Raw genomic sequence first — 19,247 nt, 5'->3', positions numbered from 1 at the left:
AGGGAATCCCTCCTCCCTCTCCCCGTTCCTCATTCCCCTTGTGCCCCTCCTCTTCCTCCTCCTCCTCCTCCTCTCTCTCCTCCTTGCCCTCAGGGTCTCCTCCCTTGGCTCAGCATGACTCCTGCCCCCGTGACCGGGCAGTCTGAGAGACGCCCCCGCCGGCCCCCCGACTCCCGTCGGGGCCCACCGATGCCTCGCCGGTCCCCCGGGGGCTGCCCGACGTTGGGGTGTAGGGGCTGGAGCGGGCAGTCTTCCGCACTCGGCCGGAGAGACCTGTGGTTCCCTGGAGCGTCCGGGGGCCGAGGGCCCGGGGGGACGGGACAGGGGCCCCGGGGTCTCCCGAGAGGGCCTCGCTTCCTGTGGGAGAGAGAGAGAGACCGACCGTGTCTCCTCCCCACGGGCCTCTCCCCCTCCCCCGGGCCCGTCGTCCCCTCGGCCTAGGGCCTCCTCGTCCGCCCCCGGCTTCCTCCGTCCGGCCGTGACTCGGTCGGCAGGCCCTGCCACCTGCATTTGGTGCCCGAGCGACGAGGCCGGATCTGTAGATTGAGCCGCGACTATGGCATCCCACCCCCTCCCCATCCCACCCTCTCCCCCTCACCCGTACCCGACCGACCCGCCAGCTCCAGCACACGGTTGGGGTTGAATTCTGCTCGGGGCCTGCGGCTGCTCGCCCCAGGGGACCCCAGCTGGGACCCCGGGGGAGCCGGATGGCCTCAGTCCGCTGGCTGGCCGGGGGAACCGGCTCTCCGCCCGAGGGCGGGAAAGGGGGAGGGAGAGAGGGCTCTCTGGGCCCGGGGCCTCCTGGGCCCCGAGCCTCCACCCCTCTGGCTTCCACGGGGTCGCCCTGGTCGTCCTCAGCCACCTGCAGGGCCGCCTCTGGGCCGCTCCCTTGCCTACCGCCCCGGGACTGGCCCTTGGCCTGGAGAACGTGAACCTAGGTGGGACTGACCAAACCCTCCCTCTCCTCCCACCATTTGCCCCCCCAGCTGTACAGCCCTGTAATCAGTCGATCGGTCCCATTTACCGAGCGCTTAGCGTGTGCAGGGCGCTGCGCTAAGCCCTCGGAGGAGGACGCTAGAAGAGGGTTGTAGCCGCGGTCCCCGCCCACTGCGAGCTCAGCGTCTAGAGGCGACTCCCCGGGGCAAGGGGAGCCTTCCCCACCCCCGGTACTGGCCGCCCCCAATCTCGGCCCGCAGCCGGACCTGACCCGTCGCCCGGCTCGGCCTCCCGCCGCCCGAGGGTGGGGCGTCTCCTCCGAAGACGAGGGTCGGGGGGCCCCGGGGGAGGGAGACCCCGGCCCGCTGGGTGACCTTGAAAAAGTCGCCGGACCTCTCTGGGCCTCCTCCTCTGTAGAATGGGCATAATGATGCCCGCCCCCGCTCTGTCTCCCAGGATCGTGGGGCGGTTAAAAGGAGACGAGTGACGCGAGAGCGCTTGACCCAGCCCCGGCGACTGTAATAATACTAATGATGATAATAATAGTGATAGTAATTGTGGGTTTGTTACTGCTTCTCTCTCTCAAGCGCCGGGCTTGCCACACTGCAGTCAGTTACGCTGAGAAGCAGCGTCCTCTAAAGGGTAGAGCCCGGGCCTGAGAGTCACAGGACCCGAGTTCTAATCCCCGCACCGCCGCTTGTCTGTTCTGGGACGGCACTGTTGCCTAATGGATAGGGCACGGGCCTGGGAGTCAGAGGGACCTGGTTTCTAATCCTGGCTCTGCCACTCAATAATAGGATAATTATCTAATTATCTGCCGCGTAACATTGGGCAAGTCGCTTCACTTCTCCGGGCCTCGGTTACCTCATTTGTAAAATGGCGGGGATTAAGACGGTGAGCCCCGTGAGGGGCTTGGACGGTGTCCAACCTGATGAGCTCGTATCTAGCTCACCACTTAGTACAGTGCCTGCCACAGAGTGAGTGCTTAACACGTACCGCGAGTCCTATTATCATTATTATTATTATTATTATCATCATCACTGTTATTATCGTTCTCGTTGCCGCCCTGGTGGTGGTGACGGTGTGGGGTCCGCGCCAGCCAGGGAGGGCCGCTAGAAGGAAAAGCCCGGATCGGATCGGAGAGTGGGGAGCCCGACGGTCACCCCGGGGGTGGGGAGGGGGAGCGTGGGGAGAGGCCGGGGGTCCGACCGGCTGCCGTCCTTGCAGGCCTGTCCCTGGAGCGCTCACCCAACTCCATCGCCTCCCACACGCGGCTCACGGAGCGGCAGGAGGAGGTGACGGCCTGCTTCGAGAGGGCGTCCTGGATCGCCCACGTCTACCTGCAGGAGCTGGAGAAGGTGGCGGGCACTCGGGGTCCGTGGGGTGGGCGGTCACGGGACCCACCGGCCCCGGGGCGGGAGAGACGCCCTGAGATTCGGCCACCCCGACGGCACGTCCGCCGCTCTCTCCCCACTTGCCGTGGGATTGCGGGCTCCCGGAGGGCAGGGAGCGGGTCTGCTCACCCTCTCCTCCGCCCCGGCGCTCGGCACGGCGAGCTCAGTCAATCAGTCGGTCGATCGATGGTATTTATCGAGCACTTAGGAAGCGCAGAGGACTGGGCCGAGCCCTTGGGAGAGGACAGAAAATCCGAATTGGGAGTCGGGTTCCCCGCTTACAGTCCGTCGATCCGTCAGTGGTATTTATTGAGCGCTTGCTACGTGCGAAGCACTGTACTGAGTGCTTGGGAGAGGGCAGTAGAACAGAGCTCGTAGTCGGTACCCCTGCTCAGCATCAATCAATTACTGGTATGTTTTGAGCGCTCACTGTGTGCAGAGCGCTGTTCAACGGATTTAGCGGTCACGTCCCCCGCCCCAAACGAGCTGACAGTCTAGAGGGGCTAGTCTGGTGCGAGTCCAGAGAAGCAGCGTGGCCCGGGTTCTAATCCCCGCTCCGCCACTTGTCCGCTGCGTGACCTTGGGCGAGTCACCTCCTTTATCCACGCCTCACTTCCCTCGTCCTTAAAACCGGGGTGAAGACCGCGAGCCCCGTCCGGGACGGGCGGTTAGCCTGTACTCATCCCAGCGCTTAGTACGGAGCCCGGCGCTCACTATTTTTTAAGAAAAGGGTTTGGGAGCCGGGAGCGGCCGACCTCCTCCCTCTCGGACGGCGCCGGGGGCCAGACCGACCCCGGCGGTCACTCGGCTTCTGTCCCCCCTCCGGCCCCAGGCGGCAAACGGCACCAACGCCAGGCACGTGAAGGGCAGCAGCGGTGGCGCCGCTCCGGACTTTGAGCTCACCTTCTTCCTGGAAGCCGCGCTGCAGAGCGCCTACGTGGCCAACCTGAAGAAGGGGTGAGTGTGCGGCCGCCGGGGGGTTGGGGCAGCGCCGCCAACCCGCCGGGCACAAGGTAATAATAGCAACGCTAAGATTCACGGTGTGCGTTAAGCGCCCGCCCCGTGCCGGCCACCGTGTCGAGCGCCGGGATGGATCCGGGAGGATCGGGTCGGACACGTCCCCGTCCCACGTGGGGCTCCCGGCCTCGGTCCCCGTTGTACGGACGAGGGAGCCGAGGCCCGGGGAGGTAAAGCGAGGCCCCGGCTCACACGGCAGACGAGGGGTGAGGCTGTTCGTTAAGCACTTGCCGTCCATTCATTCAGCCGTATCGCCTGAGCGCTCGGGGTGTGCGGAGCGCTGGACTGAGCGCTTGGGAGAGGACAGCAGGGCAACGGACAGGACGCGTTCCCCGTCCCCAACGGGGCGAGCACTGCCCCGAGCCCTGGGTTAGACAAAAGATGATCGCACTGGACACCTGGGCCTCACGATCCAAGGGGGGACGAGCACTTTCGCTCCGTTTTACAGCCGAGGAGACCGAGGTGCAGAGAAGCGAGGCGACTTACCCAAGGTCACACTTACCCAAGGTCACACAGGTCTGGCTCCCGAGCCCGCGCTCCAGTAGGCCACGCTCCCGTTTTGGGATTGGCTGTTTTGGGGAAAAACGCAGGAATGGTTTTTCCAGGGCGATCGGCTGGGAGCTCTGGGCCTCAGGCGCGGGAGCTCAGAGCTTAGAACCTTTTTTTTTTTTATGTTATTTGTTAAGCGCTTATTACGTAGCAGGTACAGTATTAAGTGCTGGGGTAGGTACAGATTAATCAAGTTGGACACAGTCCATGTCTCATGTGGGGCTCACAGTCTTAGAGAAGCAGCGCGGCTCAGTGGAAAGAGCCCGGGCTTGGGGGTCAGAGATCGTGGGTTCGAATCCCGGATCTGCCACCTGTCAGCCGTGTGACTGTGAACAAGTCACTTCACTTCTCTGGGCCTCAGTGACCTCGTCTGTCAAATGGGGATGACGACCGTGAGCCTCACGTGGGACAACCTGATGACCCTCTATCTCCCCAAGCGCTTAGAACAGGGCTCTGCACATAGTAAGTGCTTAACAAATACCAACATTATCATCATTATCATTATTATTATTATTATTATTATTAATCTCCATTTTACAGTTGAGGGAACAAGGCCATACAGCAGACAGGTCAAAGAGCCGGGATTAGAACCCAGGTCCTCTGACTCCCGGGCCCATCCTCAATCTACTAGCTACGCCGCTTCTGGGCTTGTGGGGTCGGCCCTGGAGCCGACACGCTGTGTGACCACAGGCAGCTTGCTTAACCTCTCCGGGCCTCCTCAGTTTCCACCAACTGGGATCTGCCTGCCGGGGAGGCCGTGCGGAAGACCCGAGGCCGCAGGCGGGGAAGGCTCCGTCGGGGGGGGGGTCTAACAGTTGGAGGCGGCGTATGCACCCCGAATGGCAGCGTGGCTCAGTGGAAGGAGCCCGGGCTTGGGAGTCCGAGTTCATGGGTTCTAATCCCGCCTCCACCACCTGTCAGCCGTGTGACTTCGGGCCAGTCTCTTCACTTCTCTGGGCCTCAGTTCCCTCCTCCGTCAAATGGGGATGAAGACTCTCCACCCCAGGCGGGACAACCTGATGACCTTGTATCCACCCCAGCGCTTAGAATAGTGCTCGGCACAGCGTAAGCGCTCGACAGATCCCATCGTTATTATCGTATTTCTCGGCTACATCTGCCCGTGGCCCGTTATAACAGTCCGGTCCGTTAGGCCCCGGGGGAGTTCAAAAAAGCCTCCTGTCCCGCGGCAGCTGCCGAAGGGGAAAGGCTTTCTCTCCCCTCTCTGGTCCCGTCAGCGGCCCCGAGGAGAGGGCCCGGCCTTGGAGCGGGACGGCCCGGCGGTCGGCCCGAGCGAGGCCTGCCTCCCCTTCTCCTCCCCCTCAGGCGGGGAGACCGGCGGGGGGGCAGGGCCGGGGCCGGGCTCCTCGGCGGCCGCGGCGAGCAGCCTCGGGTGGAGCGGGTGTCGTTGCCGCTTCCCGTATCTGCGGCCTTTGGGTCGGAGGCCCGTCGCTTCTGCTTTCCCCGCGCCCTTTGCCCGCCGGGCCCAGCGTGGCCCGCTGGCCGCCCCCGAGGGCGGGGGGTGCAGCGGAGCGCGGACCCTCCGGACTGACCCGTCTGAGCCGCCCCGCGGGCCCCGGGAGACCGGCCCTCCTGCCCTCTCGCCCGGGGAAGGCCACGGTGCCGATTTGAAGGGGCACACGTGGCCTCAAGCGGCCTCGCAGGTAGATTAGTGAGAGTAATAACCGTGGTCATCGCACTTACTGTGTGCCAGGCACCGGGCTGAGGGTTGGGGTGGATACAAGCAGATTGGGTCGGACACTGTGCCCGTTCCACTTGGGGCTCACGGCCTTGGTCCCCGTTTTATTCATTCAGTCGTTCAGTAGTATTTATTGAGTGCTTACTATGCGCAGAGCGCTGTACTAAGCCCATGGAATGAACAGTTCGGCAACAGATACGAGACGGTCCCTGCCCATCGATGGGCTCACGGGTCTGATCGGGGGAGACGGACAAAAGCAAGACAACCTAATCACGATAAATAGAATCAAGCTTTACAGCCGAGGTCACCGAGGCCCGGAGAAGTGAAGTGATTTTCCCCGGGGTCACACGGCGGGCAGGTGGCAGGGCCGGGATTAGAACCCAGGTCCTCCGACTCCCAGGCCCGGGCTCTTTCCACCGGGCCACGCTGCCGTCCGGGTTCTCCGCACACAGTGAGCACTCGGTAAATGCCATCGATCGGGAAAGGATTCCCCACTCCACGGATCCCTCTCGATCCGGCCTGCCGCAGTCAATCAGTCGGTGGTACTTACTGAGCGCTTACCGCGTGCAGAGCACAGTGCTAGGCACTCGAGAGAGTACACTACGGTCCAATCACCAGCTCGCTCCCAGGTCTCGTAAGTGAGGTGCCCGCTCCTCAGTCCATCCATCAAGGGGCTGCTGATTGAACGCCTGCTGAGTGCGCGGCACTGTACTGAGCGCTCTGGGGAACCGGCACCCAGGAGCTGGTGGCGGAGGCGGTCTGTTCTGTCGAAAGGAAACGAGGAAGCCCCGCTGGACGCCTGTGGCTGACGGGGCCCTACCTGCCTCCAGGGGGTTCCCCCCACCCCATTCTCTGGGAACGGGAGGGCGGGTGGGCGTTCCCGCGGCCCAGAGGTTTATGGAGTGTTTATGGAGTCTGTTTTGGTTTTTGAGACCAATAATGATAATAACTGTGGTATCTGTTAAGCACTTACTATGGGGCAGGCACTCTGCCAAGTGCTGGGGGTAGATACCAGGTAATCAGGTTGTAAATCGGGTTGGACAGAGCCTCGGTCCCACCTGGGGTTCCCCCGATCCGGGGTCTGTCCGTCCCCCACCCGCCGTCCCCCGACCCCCCCAAGCCTTAAAGCACGGGCTTTGAAGTCAGAGGTCATGAGTTCAGATCCCAGCTCCGTCACTTGTCAGCCGTGTGACCGCGGGCGAGTCGCTTAACTTCTCTGGGCCTCAGTTACCTCATCTGTAAAATGGGGATGAAGACCGTGAGCCCCACGTGGGACATCCTGATTCCCCTGTGTCTACCCCAGCGCTTAGAACGGTGCTCGGCACATAGTAAGCGCTTAACAAATACCGACATTATTATTCGTCTCCCTCCCCCCGAGCCCCACGGCACTTATGTCCACCTCTATAATTTATTTCTGTTACCGTCCGTCTCTCCCTCCGGACGGTGAGCTCTTTGTGGGCGGGGAATGCGCCTGTCTATTGTTCCGTTGTCCTCTCCCGAGCGCTTATTACGGTGCTCTGCACGCAGTAAGCGCTCGATAGGAGTGACCGGCCGACCGACTGGCGGTGTTCGGGGGAGCCGAGGGAGGGGAACGACCCCGACTCCTCCAGGCCCGCCGCCCGGCTTCATCCCGGGAACTCGGTGGGCCGGCCCGGCCTCACGCGACGACGACCTCCCGCTTCCTGCCTCCCGCTAGGAACATCGTGAAGGGCCTGAGGGAGCTGAGAGAAGTCCTGCGGACCGTGGAAACCAAAGCCACCCAGAACTTCAAAATGGTGAGGGGGTCCCTCCTGGCGGAGAGGGGCCGGGGGCGGTGTGGGCGGGAGCGCGCCCGAGGTGTCGGGGGAGAAGGGGTGCAGGATCATGCGGGACCCTGTCCCCATCCCCTGCCTTCCCTCCCTGGTGTCGCTGGGGACGGGGAGAGACAGTAGACCCAGCCACCATTCGTTCATTCATTCATTCATTCATTCGTATTTATTGAGCCCTCACTGTGCGCAGAGCACCGTACTAAACGCTCGGGGGAATTCAATACTACGCTAAACAGACACGTTCCCCTAGAGTGGGGGAGACAGACATCAAGAGAAAGATCAGTAAATGACAGAGATGTGTCCCAGCCCTGGGGCTGGGAGGGGGGATGACAGTGCTTGGCACATAGTAAGTGCTTAACCGTACCATCATCATTATCATCGTTATTAAAGGGTCGAGTCAGGGCGACGCAGCAGGGAGTGGGAGAAGAGGAAAGGGGGCTTAATCGAAGGCAGGGGGAGAGTCATTGTCAGATTAGAGGAGGGAGGGCCGTTCCGGGCCAGAGACAGGATGTGGGCGAGAGGGACGAGATAGCCGGACCCGCCGGCCCCGGCCCGGGAGAGTCAGAGAGCCTGGGCTGAGGTGGGGGGCGGCGCCGAGGGCACGTACGTGACCCCCACTGCGGCAAGAGAGGGTCCGGGGAGACCGCAGGGTGAACTTTGGGCCCGGGGAGGGGAGGGCTGGGCGGGCGACCCGGGCACCGCTGCTCTCGGCGGCCGTGGAGCCTCTCTCCGTGTCCGCGAGGGCGGGCTGGCGGGCCGCCCCGCCCGGAGGCAGGGGGATGGACTGGACGACCCGACCCGTCGAGGGCTCGTCCGCCGGGGAGCTCCCTGAGGGGCCCCGGGCCACAGGGCTTCCCTCCGGAGCGGGATCGGCCGGGTGCAGTTCGGGTCGGGGCAGTCAGTGCCGTTCATCGAGCGCTTTCTGTGTGCGGAGCACTCCGCTGAGCGCGTGGGAGAGGACCGTACGACCGAGCCGGGTAGACAGGTTCTCCGCCCACGAGTTGACAGTCTAGAGGGGGAGATAGACGTTAAAAGAAATGGGGGTTTTTTTTTTATGGTATTTGTTTAGCGCCTACTGTGTGTCGGGCACTGCGCTAAGCTCTGGGGCGGATACAGGCAGATCAGGTTGGGTACGGTCCCCGTCCCACGTGGGGCTCCCCGCCTCAACCCCTCTTTTACAGAGGAGTCTCACCGAGGCTCGGAGAAGTGAAGCGACTTGCCCAAGGTCACCCGGCAGACGAGCGGCAGAGCCGGGCTTAGAACCCAGGTCCTTCTGCCTCCCAGGCCCGGGCTCTATCCGCTAGGCCTGGCTCCTTCCCTGATTGACGCGTTTAATATTAATTAGAGAGCACTCGGTGATTCCCCGTGAACCGCTAGTTAGCGGTCATTAGCGGACAGCGGTCACTCCCCAGAAGCCGCCCTCCGCCCCCCGGGAGCCCCGACCCGCCGCCCGGGGCCGCGGGGGGCCGGGGGGGGGGGGGGGGAGGCGGCGAGGGGGGCGCCGCGGCCCGTCTCCGGCCCGTCCCGCCGAATCTCGCGGGGTGCCGTTGGGCAGACGGCGGCCAAGCAGTTGGCGGGCGTCCTCCTGCACTCCCTGAGCGAGGACTGCTACTGGAGCCCCCTGTCGCTCCCGCTGCCCGACTTCGTCACCAAAGAGGAGACTGGCTTCGTCACCCAAGCGCTCCGCAAGCCCCACCTCTACACCGGAGACAAGTAAGCTCTCCTCCTCCTCTTCCTCCTCTTCTTCCTCCTCCCCTCCTTCCTCTTCCCTCGCTGCCCCCTCCCGGGAGAGGCCTCGCTGACCAGCGGTCGGAGCCCTGCACTGGGAGTCTTGTTCTCCCCTGCACCCGGCCCGTCGGGTGACCGTGGGCACGTCACCCTTGCCTCCCTGGGCCTCAGTTTCCCCCTGTCAATCAGGGAGGTCCGTCCACCGCCCCCCCCCCCCCCCGCCTCTCACGGGAGGCGTAAGGACGCATTAGATCATTGATGAGGCTTGGGGGTGGGGGGGCGGTCGCCAGAAGACCTCGCCAGGGTCGGGGCGGGGGAGGGAAGCAGCGTGTTCCCGGAGGAGCCGTGTGTTCGGGGCCGGATGGGGGAGGGCGCGGGGCCGGGGAGTAGGGGCGACAGTGTCGGGTGGTGGATGAATCATGCAGGAGGGTGTCCCGTTACCCCCGGCGGGGGCGGGGGACGTCGCGTCCGGGCGGAGGAAGGCAGGCCCGGACCCGGGCCGAGTTTCCGACCCCCCCCCCGCCCCCGTCTCCCGCCCCCGCCCAGCCTCTACTGCCCCCAGGACAACATCGAAGAGGCCCTGCTGCTTCTCCTCATCAGCGAGTCCATGGTGAGTGGGCGGGCTCGGGCCCCCGGCCCCCCCCCGGGCGGGCAGGATGGGTGCCACGGGAGGGGACGGCGAACGCGGTGGTCCCGGGGCCGAGGCCGCGGGCTGGCGAGCCGGGAGGGTCCTGCCCGTCTCCCGCGACCTGTCGGCGCCCACCCCGAGCCGCCCGCCGCCGGACTTGGGAAGGTCACCGTGGGGGGCGGGGGCGGGGTGGGGGAGGAGGAGGGGAGGGCGGCGCAGAGGACTCCCCTCCCAGCCGCAAATCCCACCTCCGTGGGAAGCGGGAATCGCGGGGGGACGGGGAGGCGAGAATTGGCGATCCGGGACTGACAGACCGCTAGGCTTCGAGCCCGTCGTGGGCAGGGAACGCGTCCGTTGTTCGGTCGTCCTCTCCCGATCGCTCAGTACGGTGCTCTGCGCGCTGTAAGCGCTCAGTAAGTGCGACCGACAGACCTCGGGCCTCCCCCGGGACCGACCGGGGGAACGGCCCGAACCGGGGCCGTCACCGGGAGCGGAGGGGCAAGCGGCGGCGGACGCGGCAAGGCAGCCGCCCCCTCCAGAGCGCCGAGGCCGAGAACACCTCCAGCCTCACGTCCGTGACCTCGTTTCGGCCCACCGGGCCCGTGAGGGCGGAACGGGGGCCCGGCCAGGTTAACCGACTTGCCTGAGGTCACCCCGCGGGCTGGAGCGGGGCTGGGATTAGAACCCGGGACTCCCAAACCCCCTGCCCCGGGCTCTTTCCGCCGGCCCACGCGGCCTCCTTTCCGGAGAGACTGGTGCCCTGCCGAAGAGGTCCGGTATCTCTGTGGGGGGTGGGCAAAGCCAGACCGGCCCCATTTGGGGAGGGGGCGGGAGGGGGGCATCTCTGGGAGTTCAGATACCGGGAATCGAGCCATGAAGGAGGATGGCCCGGTTTCCTCTGACCAAATGCCCAGCAGCCTGGCATCGGGGCCCGTTTCCCCCCCCACCCCGGCCACCCCCGTGGGGCGGACGGGGTTTCCCTTGCGGCAGGTTTCTCCCCCCTGCGGGAGGCCAGTCACCTCGGAGAGGGGGGCCGCGGGCCGGGGAAGAAGCCGAGTCCCAGCTCGACGGTTCCCTCGGAAGATCGGGATCCCTCCTCCTCCCGCGTGATTGTCCTTCCCGGCAGAGGCCACCTCCCCCCCGCGGCTTGTCGGGAGGCACTTCTCGTCCCTCCCGCCACCCTGGCCTAGCCCCCGGTCCGCCCAGCCCGGGGACGCCGGGACCCTCGGCGGGACCGTGTGCTGGTGGCTCCTGGACACCCGCCCTCTTGGTCTCGGATGGGTGGACCTTCCGGGGCCCCCGACTCTCTCCTCTGCCCCCCGGGCAGACCCGTCACCTCTCCTCACCGGCCCGGACCTGGGCACCGCCGCCCCCCCCCCCCCCCCCAGGGGTTATCCCCGTCCCAAGACCTCTCTTCCCACGCCGAGCTTGAGGTCCAGAGGGTTCCCGAGCTGCAGTGCGGACTAGGAGGTCGAGCCCGGGCCTGGGAGTCGGAAAGACTTGGGTTCTGATCCCGACTCCACCGCGTGTCTGCTGTGGGACCGGGGGCAAGTCGCTTTGCTTCTCTGGGCCTCGGTTTTCTCGCCTGTAAAATGGGGGTCGCGACCGTGAGCCCCGCGAGGGACCTGGAGTGGGTCTAACCCGATTCGTTTGTATCCATCCCAGCGCCTAGAACGGTGCTTGGCGCAAAGGAGGCGCCTCACGAGTACCAGTCAAAAAAACCAAAGAAACGCACGGTGACCCACTGTGCCGCTTGCCGCCCCTGACCCCGGACCCCCCACCCCTTCCCCAGGCCAACCGAGACGCGGTGTTGAGCCGAGCGCCGGACCAGAAGGAGGACCGTGCTGTGAGCCTGCGGGACGCCTCGGCCGTCTACGACCTCCTGAGCATCACGCTGGGCCGGAGAGGGCAGTACGTCATGCTGTCAGAGGTACCGCGTGGCTCGGCGGAAAGAGACCGGGCTTGGGAGTCGGCGGTCACGGGTTCGAATGCCGGCTCTGCCCCTTGTCAGCCGGGTGACTGCGGGCAAGGCACTTCGCTTCTCTGGGCCGCGGTGACCTCATCTGTAAAATGGGGATTAACCGTGAGCCTCACGGGGGACAACCTGATGACCCCGTATCTCCCCCAGCGCTTAGAACGGCGCTCTGCACATAGTAAGCGCTTAACGAATACCAACGTTATTATTACCGTGATCTCGCCACCGGCCGGCAGGGGGCGGTAGGCCCAGCGGCCTGAAATACCGTGATCTGGCCGCTGGCCGGCAGGGGGCAGTAGATCCTGCGGTTTCAAGTGGTGTTTTCACTACTGGCCGGCAGGGGGCGGTAGGTCCCGCGGCCGGAGGTACCGCAGTCTCGCCGCTGGCCGGCAGGGGGCAGTAGGTCCTGCGGGCTAAAGTGGTGTTCTCACTACTGGCCGGCAGGGGGCGGTAGGTCCTGCGGGCTAAAGTGGTGTTGTCACCACTGGCCGGCAGGGGGCGGTAGGTCCCGCGGCCGGTGGTCCCGCAGTCTCGCCACTGGCCGGCAGGGGGCAGGATGGCCCGCGGTCGGAGATACCGTGGTCTGGTCATTGCCCTGCAGAGGGGCAGGTTGGAGATACCGTGGTCCCGTCATTGCCCCGCAGGGGGGCAAGATGGCTTGCTGTCGGAGGTACCGTGGTCTGGCTCCCCACCCCGTGCCCGTCCCAGAAGCCGCGGGCCCTCCCCGCTCCGTTCCCCACCCCCCCCGGGCGAAGGGGTCGGCGGGGAAGGGCAGGAGGAAGCGTCCCAGCGAGACCCCCCCGACCCCCAGCGCGATGTCGGGACCGGGCCAGGTCGGCTGGCACGGGCCCCGTGAAAGACCCCAACCCCGGCTACCCCTTCACCCCTCGCTCCAAGATGGGCCAAAGACGAAGAGCGGCAGGGAGCGAGGCTAGAGCCGGCGGGCCGGTGCCTTGCCCAAGAATCGGAGAACCGTCAGGGGTCATCGAACCCCCTCTTCCCGTGATTCCCGGACAGGACCGTGCCGAAAGCGGCCCCGGAGCTCTCGTGGTCTCCCCGGGTGGCCGGCCCCCTTCAGGCCCGAAGCCCTTTTCCCGCTCCCTCTTTCGGTCGGTCGGAGATTCTTCCCGGAGTTTGAGCTAAACCCTCCAGGCTGCCCTCGTGGGCCCTTCCGGCGTGACTTGGGCGGAGGGGTCGGACCGCAGGGGCCGGAGAGTCAAACCCGTCATCGACCGGGGGGCGGGCGGGAGGGGAACCGGCCGGCCGACGGCGTCCGAGCGGCCTCGGGCCCGGCCCTGACCGCGGCCCCTTCCGCAGTGCCTGGAGCGAGCCATGAAGTTTGCGTGTGAGGAGTTTCACCTCTGGTACCAGCTGGCCCTCTCCATGGTGGCCTGTGGCAAGGTGAGACGCCAGCCTCTCCTCTCCCTCCATTCAGCTCTCTGGGGGCGCGGGGAGAGGTCGGGGTAGAACCCAACCCAGGAGTTAACTAAGTCCTGTGGTCGTTTAGTTGCATCGTACTGTACGTTTCCAAGGGTCCCGCGCAGCCCCCTATTCGTTGGATCGTATTTATTGAGCGCTTACTGTACGTGAAGTACTGTACTCGGCGCGCTGGGGAGAGGACAGAATAACACCAGACACATCCCCCGCCCACGAGGAGCTCGCGCTCCTTCTTCAAGTCAGGAAGTTGAGTGATCTGCCCGTCCTGGGGGGCTAGCGGCTGGTCGCCCGGCCCCGCTCCCCACCGGGCCTTGGGCCTTGGCTGGTGCTGACGGGATTCCCTCCTCCCTCCTCCCCTTCCTCCCACCCCTCCCCCTCCCCTTCCTCCCACACACCCCACCTTCCTCCTTCCTCTTCTTCCCGGCCCCGTCTCCCTTGGCCCGGCCCGCTGGGCTGGGCGCAGGCCGAAGCTGGAGCCCCGCAGCCCCCCTGCAGCCCCCGGGGCCCCGGTGCGGTGTGGGTGGGGGGGTTTATGGGGTTCCTGGGGGCTGGGGGAGGTGGGGAGGAGGTGGTGGGAGGACCTGCCCCTCCCCAGTCCCCAGTCCCCATTCCTCTTTCTCTTCCCGCCCGAACGCTCCTCCTCCTCCTGCCCTGCCCTCCTCACCCGACCTCGCTGTGGGCGGGGAACGTGGCTGCCAGCTCCCTTCTAGCGTCTGCTCCCGAGCGCTTAGTCCAGTGCTCTGCGCCCAGCCGGCGCTCAGTAAATAGCGTGGGTTGATTCGCCTCTGGCCCCTTCCCCGTGTAGGTCGGGGGTTGAGGGAGGAGGGTGCGGCGGGGTCCCCAGAGAGGGAGGGTCGGCGGCTGCGGGACCGGTTGGAGTTGGGGTTCTGGGTTCCGGACCCGCTCCCTTCTTCACCCGGGAGCGGTCGAAGCCGCTCCGGCCCCGGCGTTGGCAGCCGGCGTCGGCACCGGGCGCGGGCGGCCCCTAGAGCGGGAGGGGCGGGTGGGCCCCTGGGGCCGGTGATGGGGGCGGGCCCGGGACCCCCGTCTGCCCGGAGGTCGCCGCTCCCGGCGCCCCCGCCCCATCCCCGCGCCCTCCCCGCCGCTTCCTCGCAGTGCGCCTACGCCGTGTCCATCCTGCGGGAGTGCGCCAAGCTGCGCCCCGAAGACCCCACGGTTCCCCTCCTGGCGGCCAAGGTCTGCATCGAGCCGCTGCACTGGGTGAGCCGGCGGGACACCCGCGGCCGGGCACGGCTTGGGGCGGGGGGCGGCGGCGGGGGGCTCCGGGGGGAGGACGGGCGGGCGGGCGGGCCGGGGGAGGCCGGAGGAGACGTACGGGTGTCCTCTCCCAAGCGCTTAATAAATCCCGCCGGTGGAGGGGTCGACTGGCACCAGCGATGCCGTCTCTTGCGCTGGGTGGGGGCAGCGGTCATTAAATGGGGCGGGCGGGACCCGATGGTTACCGGACGGGGCCGGGAGTCAGAAGGTTACGGGTTCTAATCCCATTCGGCCACTTGCCTGCTGGGTGACCTTGGGCCATTTGCTTCACCTCTCTGGGTCTCAGTGACCTCATCTATAAAATAGGGCTTGAGACTGTGAGCCCTCATGGGACGGGGACTGGGTCCAACTCTTTTTGCATGTGTCAACCCCGGCGTTTAGTACGGTGCCTGGCACATAATAAGCGCTTAACAAATAGCACAGTCGTCATTATTCCCGGCCGCCTGCTGAGAGTAGGACACTGTACTGAGCGCTTGCCAGAGGGCTGCAGGACTCCTCGCATGCAGTGGCCCGGGCACTGGACAGAGGCGGGCAGGGCCTGTTACCCCAAGGCCTCGTGCTCTGTCGGGGGCGGGTTTTCCGAGTGAGGGGCCGCCCTCCTGGCTCCGTTTCTCCGGAGGGGGGAGGCCGGACTGCCAAGAGGCCAGAGCGGCGGGCCCTGCCTCAGTTTCCCCTCCCTTGGCCACTCTCTGCACCTGAGCCCTGCGGGGAGGGGCCGGGGGACCAGAGACACCTCCCCTTCCTCGGACAGAACGCTTTTCCCTGAGGGAGGAGGCCCAGGGGAGGACTCCGAGCCCGCCGGGGGTCGGCGTCAAGCTGTCGGGGCGGGGAGGACCGGGCCATCCCTGTCCTCGGCCCCCCCCAACGTGCCCTCCGCCCTCTGCCCTCCTGCCAGTTCTGCAAACTCCGGTCGGCTTCCCGGAAGCCCTAGGTTTAGGTTTTCCTGCGTTGGGGGAGCCGTTTCCTCAGATGTCGTAATCACAGCGATTACGTGCACCGAGATGGCCCGCTAAGAAATTCAGGAGCGAATCACTCCAGATTGAGATCGGCCGAGTTAGGAGACGAAAGGATCGGGTGACAGCAAACCCAGCCGAGCCCCGGGGGGAGGGAGACCCGAGCACGTCCCCGGAGCCGGGTTCGGGACTGTCGTTCGGAGGTCCGGGAGGGGGAGAAGGGGCGCGGTGAGCGAGCGGGAGCAGAGGCTCCCCCCCGCCCCCACTCCAGCTGGCCGGGCCCCCGGCCGGGGCACGGGCACGTCCGTCCGCTACTCTGCCGAGGCCGACGGCTGCTTACCCGCCCTCCCCGGCCCCGTGCCAGACGGCCCGGGCCGGCTCACTGCGGGGAGCGTCGGGGATGGTTAAAAGGGAGAGTCGGGTGTTGGGTGGTCTTATATCGGATCACTGGGACGAGGGTCGGGGGTGTTGGATGGTCCGCGCCGGGCCCCTGGGCGAGAATCCGGGACGGCCGGCAAGCCAGCGTCCACTCCCCAGCCGGGGGCTACAGGCCGACCGGGCCCCCGCCCTCGCTGGCATTTCTCATCCCTTCTACCCGCCCTGAAGCCAACCTCACCCCTTCTGGACTCAGAGCCGGGGCTCGCCGTGGTCACTCTTGTCTCTCCCCTCCCCTTCCTCCCTCTCCCGTCCCCCTTCCTCCCCGTCGCCCCCGGCCCTCGCCCCACCTCGGATGCCGGGCAGCTGGAGGAGGCCGAGCGCTTTGCCCAGACGGTGGTGGACATGGGCGATGCCGCCGGGGAGTTCCTCGCCAAGGGCTACCTGGCCCTGGGCCTCACCTACAGCCTGCAGGCCACCGACGGTGAGTCCCGGCCCGGCCCGGCCCGGAGTTAGACAGCGAGGGCTGTCGGCGGCGGGTGGGCACAGAAGCATCGTGGCCTAGTGGACGGAGCGTGGGGCTGGGAGTCAGAAGGCCGTTTGTCTGCTGAGTGACCTTGGGCGAGTCACTTCACTTCTCTGGGCCTCAGTGACCTCATCTGCTAAAGGGGGGTTGAGACTGGGAGCCCCATGTGGCACAGGGACCGCGCCCAACCCGATTAGCTTGTATCCACCCCGGCGCTTAGTCCAGTGCCTGGCACGTAGTAAGCGCTTAACAAATACCACAATTATTGATTATTACTACACTTCTCTGGGCCTCAGTTACCTCTTCCTTAAAACGGGGAATAGACTGTGAGCCCCATGTGGGACTGGGACCGGGTCCAACCCGATTGGCTTATTTGCTCGTATCTGCCTCAGCGCTTAGTACGGTGTCGGCCCATAGTAAGCGCTCAACAAATAGCACAGTTATTATGATATTGCTCACTGTCTAAAAGGGAGGTGAGCAGGATTCTCCTCCATTGCACAGGTGAGAAAACAGAGGCCCAGGGAGCCCCCTTCCCACCCCCTACCCTATTAAATGTACCCAGTCTGAACTCCTGCCCCTGGCTTTTGTGGGTCAGCGGGGTAGGGGGGAGGTCAGGGTGGCGGGGGGGAATGGGCAGAGACAGACCATTCGCCCGTTGACCTCCTGGGAGCCGGCCGGGCGGGCAGCCGGGCGTCTCCTGGCCCTGGCGCCCACCGCAGGAGGGGCATCGGACTGCTCAACCCCAGCTCTGCCCGATGTCTCCCGTAGCTCGGCCCGCTCCCTCAGGACACCGGGGCGGGATGGACTGACGCCTTTTCCCTGCGTCCCACCCTCCCGGCCAAGCCCTCAGCCGGTCACCGGGGGCCGAAGCGGGTCCCGGGGCCGGGAGGCGGGGGGAGATTTTAACAGGCCCCCTGGCTCGGAGCCGGGCAGGACGTCCAGACGGCCCGGGGGCTCCGTGCGGGGCCGGGGGTGGCCCGACATGGCTGCACTCCAGGAGTCCCAAGGTCACATCTGCCTCTGCTCGTTCCTGCCCCTCAGCCACGCTCAAGGGGACGCAGGACCAACTGCACAAGAAAGCCCTCGAGACGCTGGAGAGGTGAGAGAGACGTCCTCTTCCCCCGAGAGCGGGAAACCTGCCCCGGCCTGGCCAGCTCCACCCCTTGCCCCGGCCTGCCCCGCCCGCTCCCCACCACTACCCTGGCCCTCCCCGGCCCCATCCTGCCCCAGTCCTGCTCCTTCCGGCCCTACCCCCCGCTCTCCACCCTCTTCCCAATCTCCTCCTCCGCTCTTGGCCCGGCCTGCCCTCGGTTCGTTCCCCCAGCGGGGCCGAGAAGACCCCCGGACAGGATTGAAGCTGCTGCAGACCCCCCAGGGCCTGCCCCCAGCGGGGGAGAGGGCAGGCGCGCTGCCGCGTCCTCCCTGCGTGACGCGCCGTCTCGTCCCCCGCAGAGCCCGGCAGTTGGCCCCCGAGGACCACCAAGTCATCCTCTACATGTCTCTGCAGCTGGCTCTCGTCAGACAGGTGGGCGTCTCCCCCGCCGCCCCGACACCAGCTCCCGCCGTCCGCCCTGGGCTCTCTCTGCTCCCCCGTCTGTCCCTCGGTCCCGAAGCCTGCTGGGGTCTTCCTCCCCCGCCTCCCCTTCCTCCCCGACGCCGTTGTGGACCCCACAGGCCTCAGGTCCCCCGGCCCCGCCCAGGTCACCCAGGTGGGGGATCCCCGGTCAACCCAGTCAGCCGACGGCTCCTCCGGGGGAGGCCGGCCCGGCGGGGATGGACCGACCGCCCGCGTGGCCGGGGCGGTTCCCTTTCTGACCCGACCGAGGACCGGGGAGGGCAGGGAGGCGGGGCGGGGCTGAGCCGGGGACCCGGTGCCGCAGATTCCCGAAGCCACGGAGTGCCTGCAGCAGGCCCTCAAAGTCTGCAGAGATGACGCCAACTCCCTCCACCTCCTCGCCCTCCTGTTTTCGGCCCAGAAGCACTACCAGCACGCCTTGGACATCATCGACATGGCCATCGGCGAGTACCCTGAGAATTTCAGGTGCGCCACTCTCTCCGGGCTCGGGCCTTCCCCATTCGTGGTGATCTTTTTTTTCCTCCAGTTCTTGATGGTATTTATTAAGCGCTTCATACGTCAAGCACCGTTCTGAGTATTGGGGTAGGTACAAGGTGATCCCACTGGACACAGTTCCTGCCCCACGTGGTGCTCGCCGTCTAAGTTGGAGGGAGAACAGGTATTGAACCCCATTTTACAGCTGAGGGAACCGAGGGCCAGAGAAGTGGAGCGACTTGCCCGAGGTCACTCAGCAGGCAGGTGGCAGAGCCGGGATTAGAACCCAGGCCCCCTGACTCCCGGGCCCAGGCTCTTTTCACTAGGCCGAGCTGCTTCTACTGTCAAGACCCAGCAGGCAAGGGGCACGCGCCCTGCCCCTCGCCCCCCCGGCCCAACTGCGCGTGCTCGAACGGCGGAAGTGATCCGGAGGGTGGGTCCGGACTGGTCTCTGGCAAAGGAAGAGGGAGGCCGGGACTTCAGCCGTTCACCCCGATTGGGTCTGGGGTCGGGACCGGGGCAGTCCTTGAAGCCCCGGTTCCGGAAAGGACTGATAAAGGCCAACGTCCTTCCCCCGCCCACCTCCGGTAGAGGTACAAGCAGAGCTCCTTCGGAATCGGCCTTGGCGTGCGCCGCGTTCCGACCTTGGGGACCGCTCCCCGGCACAAGGCCGGGGCCCCCTGCTGCCCTCCTCTTCCTCCCATCCTCCTCCTCCTCACCCTTCTTCCCGCCTGCCCCCCCCCCCCCGGACTTTAGGGGCACAGTGGGGGGAGGGTTGGAGAGGAGTGCAGCTGAAGCGGCCCCGTGGGCGTGCGGGCCATGTGGCCGCGTGGGCCGCGGGTGGCCGAGCACAGCTGAGCCGGGGCGGTTTTAGGTAACAGATTCCACGGGCTTTAC

The 19,247-nt window shown here is 66.1% G+C and overlaps 1 protein-coding gene across 3 annotated transcripts in view; it reads left to right on the top strand.

Moving 5' to 3' along the window:
* Nucleotides 1–19,247, top strand: part of TTC7A (tetratricopeptide repeat domain 7A) — a 32,743-nt gene that overhangs the window by 9,279 nt on the left and 4,217 nt on the right. For 2 of the 3 annotated variants that reach the window (XM_029072147.1, XM_029072149.2), the window contains 12 exons: nt 2,164–2,294; nt 3,163–3,287; nt 7,289–7,367; nt 8,956–9,113; nt 9,675–9,738; nt 11,549–11,686; nt 13,049–13,132; nt 14,285–14,389; nt 16,141–16,258; nt 17,342–17,399; nt 17,753–17,825; nt 18,181–18,341. In XM_029072147.1, coding sequence (XP_028927980.1) covers nt 2,164–2,294; nt 3,163–3,287; nt 7,289–7,367; nt 8,956–9,113; nt 9,675–9,738; nt 11,549–11,686; nt 13,049–13,132; nt 14,285–14,389; nt 16,141–16,258; nt 17,342–17,399; nt 17,753–17,825; nt 18,181–18,341 — 1,294 coding nt within the window. The remainder of the gene's footprint in view (nt 1–2,163; nt 2,295–3,162; nt 3,288–7,288; nt 7,368–8,955; nt 9,114–9,674; nt 9,739–11,548; nt 11,687–13,048; nt 13,133–14,284; nt 14,390–16,140; nt 16,259–17,341; nt 17,400–17,752; nt 17,826–18,180; nt 18,342–19,247) is intronic. The other variant, XM_029072148.1, reaches the window with a different exon arrangement.

This window comes from Ornithorhynchus anatinus, chromosome 9 (assembly GCF_004115215.2).
Source record: "Ornithorhynchus anatinus isolate Pmale09 chromosome 9, mOrnAna1.pri.v4, whole genome shotgun sequence".
NCBI classification, from domain to species: domain Eukaryota; kingdom Metazoa; phylum Chordata; class Mammalia; order Monotremata; family Ornithorhynchidae; genus Ornithorhynchus; species Ornithorhynchus anatinus.
This window is presented reverse-complemented; position numbering and strand designations above follow the sequence as displayed.